Consider the following 8218-nt stretch of genomic DNA (forward strand, 5'->3'; position numbering starts at 1 on the left):
TATTATTGTCAATTTCATAAATTAAATATTAAATATTATAAATAATATAATAATTAAAATAAATTAGCACAATATAAAAAAAGTGTAGGAGAAATGGGTGAAAGGAACAAATATAAAAAAAATCATATTTTATTTAAAAGGACAATTAGAAAATTTAATAAATATTTTAAGTAATATCGTGTGCCTTGTATGAGTATTAAACTTATATTTGTATAATTATTTTGTAGTGTTATAAATTTCTAATATTGTATCAATTATTTGTGTATTTTTTTAATGAATGTGTGTTAGTATACGAAATTAAGTGTTATATTAAATTATCTTTGAAAATGATCATCCATTTTAAATTAATCATTAATTTTAAATTTTGGTATACCAAAAATAATAATATTAAATTATTTTCATAATTTTTTGACTCTTGAGAATCTGTTATATTAGAAGAAGAAAATATAAAAACATAAAATAAATTATAAAAAAATATTGCATTAGAGGAAGAAAATAAAAAAAATATGAAACTATAAAAAAAAATTTTACACCGAAGATATATATCACCAACAATATTGTAACTAAGAGTGTTATGTCAACTACTAATTTCTGTTAAGCATAAAGATCATGGAAGTAGATATTACTTTGTCTAACAAAGTCTTCGTCTTCTTGTATGCATGAATCAATCCCTGAAAATAAAAGGAAAAATTAAAAAATCATCTTAAAATTAAACACACATGAAGAGGTTAAAGAGAATCATAAATGAAAACAAACATTTAAAATATCATAGTTTTATGTCCGAAAGGGAAAGGTAATACAAAGCAGAGGATTATATTCCGCCATAAACTAAAATATACGTGGATTTAGCATTTTTTTTAATAACAATTTTAATATTGTATAATAATGTACTACAAAAAATGACCAATTAGTTTATTTCATTCCATTTTAGTATTTTTTTTAATTAACAACATATCTTTTTTAGCCAATATGTATTAAGCTATATCAGTTCTACATAGTAAGGGTAAATTCATGTTTTCATCATGTAATGAAAAATTATAAGAATGAATTATAAAATGGAAATATTAAATTTGTAAACCATATTTAAACATTAATTGAAAAAAATATGTTAAATAACATTTGAAGTTTCAATAATAACATGGAGTAAATTTTTAGTTCAAATTAATTTTTTTCTTATTTATTCAATTAAATAAAATTTTAATATTTTAAATTAACTTATTTGATTAATTTTCAATTTTATTAAATTAACAATATATACATTTATTAATATAAAATATTGAAAATATATAAACATAAAATAAAATTCATGGGATACATTTTTTATGAAGTACGAAATTTTATAAAAACACAAATTTGATATATATATATATATATATATATATATAGAGAGAGAGAGAGAGAGAGAGAGAGTATGCATCATACAAAATTTTGTTAAGGATATAGTAATTTGTTCTATTATAAAACATATATGTGTAAAATTTAAATAATTCCATTAGTAATAATGGTTTAGGATAATTTTAATTGATTCACATAGTTAAAATTTAAATTAATTCACACAAGAATATTTTACTATTATGAAACATATACGAGCATAATTTTAATTGCTTGTTTGATAAAAAAAATTAAATCAATATTAATTTATTCTATTGTAATTAAACAACTGCACTCAATTTTTGTTATCCCAAATCAAGAATGTAAAAAAATTGAATAAAATGATCTTTTCAAAAGAAAGTTGACAGGGAACATGCAAGATATAGGAAACTAAGCTAGTAATATTAAAAAAAATTATGCTTATAAATTATCAAATATGAATTTAATATCCATGCAAGATATAGGGAAACTAAGCTAGTAAAATATAAAAAGTTAGAAATTAGAAGTTGACATGTTAGAAAATGGTGTTTCACACGTGTTTCAAAAAATATTAAAAACTACTACAAAAATTTGTTTGTCAAATAGTTAAACATGTTTTTCAACTAATAAAAAGAGTTAAAGACTAACTGAAATACATTGTGATTGGATGACACTAAATTTATTGATTTTAAAAATAATTTTTTTAAAGTAATTCAAATGATAATTTGTGATGAAATAAGAATCTATTTTATACTATGAGTGCATAGGCATTAAAATATATATATATATATATATTTGGTCATATAAATTTTTATTTTGTAGATATTTCTATCATATATATTCTTGGTTGAGAGAAACAAAAAAATTTGTAGGACTAAAAGCAAACTTGAGGTATTTTGCATGAACAAAAATTATATTTTAACTTTCTTCTTTTAATACATCTCTAATTAGAGAGAGTTTTTATAGTATCCTAATTTTTTTTGGAAGTTTTGATACTGTTAGTTTTTATACTAATAAAATTATCACATCATTTGTCTTCTCATTAACTAATGAAACTTTTTTAAAAAAAAATAGTACTTATTAATTAAAATACTGTTATACAAAAATTAAAATGACAATCATTTTAAATTAAAAATATATTTAAGCATAAGTTTAAAAGTTTGATCCATAATCTTGTTCACCTTATAAACCATACTAATTCTTGTAGAGAGTGACTACTACGCTCAAGAGAAGTAGAATTGTGAATGTATTAATCTTGTCTATATAAAATTAACCTTTATTGGGATGAAAAATTTCTCATATAAAATTGTAATTCCATTATGTTGAAATATAAGTATGGATTGAGGTCTTGCATTAGGTAAAATAAGTAAATTAAATATTATATAAGTAAGAAGATTCATAAACTTAAATTATAAAATTTTGAATTAAATTGTGATCTCAGGAGGTGAAGCTTTCATCTCTCTCAATCAGCCAAGATTCAAATGGAGATGAGTATGATGATGTTTTTTGAAGTTGTTGTCATTTTTTTTTTCTATTAAACCCTTTTGGTGTTGTGAATCCAAACTCTCAAGAAATGAAATTGTAATTCTAATTCTCTTAAACGTAAGAGTTACTTTATAAGAATCATTGAATCAACCTGATTTACTAAGTGAACAAGATTAGGATTTAGAATTGAATAAAATGTACCATACGTTGTATCTTTATGGATGAATATTATTTTGAACAAGATTAGGATTTATGGATGAATAAAATGTACCATACGTTGTATCTTTACTAAGTGAACAAGATTAGGATTTAGAATTGAATAAAATGTACCATACGTTTAATTAACCTGTAACTTTTATGCACCATACGTTGTATCTTTATGGATGAATATTATTTTGAAGCCTTAATCGGGTGATAAATCATTGAAATTAAAACAAATTAATGAATGAATTAAAACGAAATATATGCAATTTCTTAATTAATATGCCGGCACATTTTTTTCTCTTGGTTGAAGCACATGTTTTAGATTATTGACGAGACAAGTGATCTACTATTAACGTCACATTTTGTAATGAAATATAATTCTTAAATTGGTGATTCTATTTTATATAATACATTTAACTTTTTATTTTTGAAAACAAAACAATTTTATATTTAATATATATATATATCATGAGACTCTATTTTAAATTAATTAATATTTTATTTTTCTTTGATTAAATATTTAATGAAATTAATGGATTTTCAATTTCTTTATTTGTTATCATTAATATTCAAAATTTTCACTCGACATCAAGAATAATGAAATACCTACAGATTGTTTTTAAAATAACATTTTATTAGTCAAATTCATATTCAAAATATTGTGAATTAAAAACTTAATTAAATATTCAATTAAAACAGTATTATTTTTAAAAAAAATTGTATTTTTATATTGTCAAAATATCATTTTACTATATTCTTTATATATGTCTAAATTGATGCAAACTAGCTAGGGACGAAACAAAAACTATTGATGCCAAAAAGTAGAAGTATTAAAAAACACTTGTTTGATTTATATTTTTATTTTTTAAAAATTGTTTTTATTTTTAAAAGATTAGAATTATGAAAATATGTTTGGTTTGACTTCTTATTTTCTGCTTTCAAGAAATAAAAATATTGAATGTGTTTACAAAGAAAATGTATTTTTAGATTTGTTTAAAATTACATTTCTTACCATCACGTTTTCATTTTATCCAAAATAAAATTCCTGATTTCAACTGAAAATGAGATTTTATTGTTTCCAATTTTTAGTTCGTTTGAAAACATATTTTCATTGAAAATAAAAACAGAAATCCAATCAAATATATTTTCATCACTATTTTCTATTTTTAATAAAAATGAAAAGAAAAAAAAACTAAACCAAACACCCTTAGATGATCCAAATTCAATGTGTATATATTATATTGTACCCCACACACCTGTCCTTGCGCTCTAAATAAGAAATAAATAAGTAAATTATACAATATACAATCCGAACATAATAGAACACCAAGAAAGTTACCCGCAGCAAAAATATGCTAACTGTGTTGCCCCTATTAAAATATGCTACATCTCCTGTGCCCAAATATAATTATAAACTTCACATTAAAGAATTCATTTCATTTTGATTTTTTTGGGGAGGAGGAGCACCCTAAAAATCTCCAAGGGACAAACATGACTTTATATCACGGAGCAATGGGAAAACCTACAAGCAAGCCCATGTTATCTTGTTCTTTTCTTTCATTAATTGTGTTTTTTTTTTTTTGCAATTATCTTTCTTATTTAAAAGATGAAGCAAGCAAACAGAATCCCCTCTTTCGATCTCGGTTTCAGTATTTATCATCAAATCACTGGTTCTCCTTTTATAGAAATCTTAGATCTGCTTTTAACACAAGGTTTTGGTGGAGAAGAAGAAGCAAAGAGGGTGTATAAATAGAAGAGTAGAAGAAGCAGCAATTAGAGGGAAAGTTAGTGAGCAAGGTGGATCGAAGGCAAGGGAAGAGGTCTCTCCCTCCTCATGAGGAGAAAAAAGAAGCTTTCAACTTTCCTATTATTCATCCAACACCATCTCAAAATCGAAAGGAACAAGCTTCACCATCATCATCACCCTTTTCACTCCTCATGAGTACCAACCAAAACACCACCTTCTTCCCCCTCCCACATGGCCAAATAACTACTTCTGAATTTGTTAATAGCCAGAACAATCCATCCCAGGCTACAAATCAAGGTAAACTATATATTATTGCCAGGTTGATTATATATCATATTATTCTAATAATTCATATTACCATCGATGTTATTATATGGTCCTCTCAATTATATATATATCATATCATATCATATCAATAATCTGGATCCACATCTCATGGATTTAATTTTATTCATTTTAGAAATTCAAATATAGTCTACTTATTATATGAGGTGGTTGGATAAAGGTTAGCCCACTGTGTTAATTTCTAACATATTTAAAGATATTTTCACACCAATAACCCGAGTGCAACTTACGTGATACTTCTTCTCTCTCAAAAGTAAAGGAAAAAAAGCATCCAAAAGTTAGTTGCTGTCATATTTTGTTGTTTACCTCAAAAAAAAAAAACTTCACCTGTTGGTGCATATGCACAACCATCTGGAACTCTCGATCTGTACAATAACCCGAGAGTTGAAATTGAAACATTTCCATTATCTACCCTCAATATTATCATTATTGGCCTTCATGTACCATATCTCAGTTTTCTTTTTTTTGGTCTACCTTTGACTATATACATATACAGCAATAAATGTTTGGCATTCAATTTCACATTGCATTTTTCCCCACTTCCCTTGTATCTTTACACACTAGTTTTGAAAACCAACAAGTCTTACATATAATTCTTCAGGTGCTTTTAATGTTATTCTAGTCAAAACTTATATTTCATCTTCACATCCACACCATGACTTCTCATCTCATGCGAAAAATTATAGAGATGAAACTTCAATTCTGACAAAGAACAACACCAAAAATACCTACTGTAAGTAACGGTATATATCTAAATTTTGTTGTTTGTGTTTACCAGTGAGACTAATTAATTAAAAATGTTGTACACTAACTATAGAAATTTACATTTAATGTATGTTTTTCAATTTGAAGGCATTGATGATATTAGGAAAAAGCACTATAGAGGAGTTAGGCAGAGACCATGGGGCAAATGGGCAGCAGAAATAAGAGACCCTAAGAAAGCAGCTAGAGTGTGGCTTGGCACCTTTGACACGGCAGAGGCTGCAGCTATGGCTTATGATGCTGCTGCATTGAGGTTCAAAGGAAACAAAGCAAAGCTCAATTTTCCTGAACGTGTTGTTATGCCAATACCATCACAAACCAATACCAATTACAATAATAACAATACCACTTCTTCATCATCAGCTCCTACTACACAACCTTCTTCTCTTCCACCACCACCATCACAATCTCTACAAAATAGTAGCAATAATAATAGTTCTCTTTCATCAGAAGGGTTTCCAAATCTTGAGGAGTATGCAAGGTTGCTGAATTGTAGCGATGATGATGACTTTCAACGTGTTGCATTGGGGCTCTACCAGCATCACAATAATGAGGATTATATTTATGGTTCATCACAACCACCACCAGTGCCGTTTTTTGTGTCTTCTTATTCTTCTTCTTCTTCTGCAATGGCATCTTCATTTTCTGATTTTCTTGGTCAAGGAGGGAGTGGTTTTGATGAAGAGAATAAGAGGGGGTCGTAGTTTTTTTGTCTCTGAATTCTGAGCACTGCATGCTGGTGGAAAAGTGGGGGCTAGCTAGGTTGCTGCCACAACAATTAAGGAAGTTCAATCACACATCTCTTATTTGTTCTTTTGTTTTTATTATTCCAATTACAAAATAATACCTGAGGTCTAAATCAGATTATAATACTCCTCTTTCTTCTTTTATCCGTCTTTTTTTTTTTTATAAAATGTATTTATTAGTTTTAACGATCATAAATATCTATAGAGAGACTTAACCGATTACTTTTAATTAGTAGAATTTCTTTTCCTAATTTTATTCTATTTTTATCTGTCCACTAATTAAGCTGTAAATATGTTAGAAAGTATATTTAATATTTTAAACTTTATGTTATGGTATTTTTTATATATATTTTACTCTTATTTCTCTTTAATGGTGTAATAGTAATTCATTATTACTTGAGATCGAGATATCAGGTGATATAAGAATATATCAGAGAAAACTACAATTAATGTGATATAAAATTTCCAAATGAACAGATTGATAGGGATTTTTTATATATATAAAATTTAGGTGCAATAATAAATATTTTAGTATTATTTTCTAATTAAAAAAATTCACTATAATATAATAGATACTAATATTCATTGTATGACTTTTATTAGATGAATTATTGGAGTGAAACTATAATTTTAATTAAAAGGCAACATGAAAAGTATAAACTTAAATTACATATACTTTATTCAATTTTTTAAAAGTGGACGACAGGTGAATTGAAAATCAATCAATATAATAATTGGGAGAAAAGTTACTTTTTAATAATGTGATATCTTTATATTAGAGGAATAAAAGCGAAGCTGATCAGACATAAGACAAGTGATTTTCATCTGCAACTTGGGGACCCTGATTTTTGGATTTTGGGTTCATGGCGATTTGATTTGATTTTATCATTATTACTTGTAACGTGACAATTGTTGTCTTTCTTTGGTCAATTCGTTTATTCATAGTCTCCTGCCACATTGGCATGATGCATTGCTCGAGTATGAATTAATGGCTGAAAACACGTAAATTATTGAAGTGATCTTTGAAAGCATGCTCACCCTATAATATAGTACTACCTTGTTCTATTTTGAGGCCAAACGATACGACAACACTCTGCATGCGTGCTAACTATGCAACCTCATATATTCCCAACATGTCATGTCATTATACGCATCCAAAATGTCATCGTACGTTTTTCTTATGTGAGAGAAAATTTATTATTAACAAAATTTGTGTGCACACATATAAAGTAAAACAAAACAAAAAAGATAGTACATAATAGTATATAACATTAACTAGAAAGAGGGTGGAAAAGAACTATTTATAGTACTTAAGATTTAAAATTATGTTCCTTGTACCCAAATATTAGTTGTAATGACTAAACGTCTTTAATATAGAGATCAACCAGGAAAATGTTGTAATTTGAAGAGTATATATATTAAATCATCTTTCAAAATAGATATTAAAGAAACTCCTATAAGATATAACCAGTAGTTATAATTTTTAATTTATACTTAATCCGTCTTATTATAATTGTCAGGTAAAAAAATATTTTAAAATAATTATTATTTTAAATTTTTAATATAATATTATTTATTT

General features: G+C 26.0%; 1 protein-coding gene across 1 annotated transcript; it reads left to right on the top strand.

Annotated features, from left to right (window-relative positions):
* Positions 1–4273: 4273 nt before the first annotated feature.
* Positions 4274–6868, top strand: LOC100806383 (ethylene-responsive transcription factor ERF113). The gene is made up of 2 exons (XM_003547985.4): positions 4274–5083; positions 5984–6868. The coding sequence occupies exons 1-2, from the start codon at positions 4978–4980 to the stop codon at positions 6595–6597; spliced, it is 720 nt and encodes a 239-aa protein (XP_003548033.1). The 5' UTR covers positions 4274–4977; the 3' UTR covers positions 6598–6868.
* The last annotated feature ends 1350 nt before the right edge of the window (positions 6869–8218 follow it).

The sequence above is a fragment of the Glycine max genome, chromosome 16 (assembly GCF_000004515.6).
Source record: "Glycine max cultivar Williams 82 chromosome 16, Glycine_max_v4.0, whole genome shotgun sequence".
Classification (NCBI taxonomy): Eukaryota; Viridiplantae; Streptophyta; class Magnoliopsida; order Fabales; family Fabaceae; genus Glycine; species Glycine max.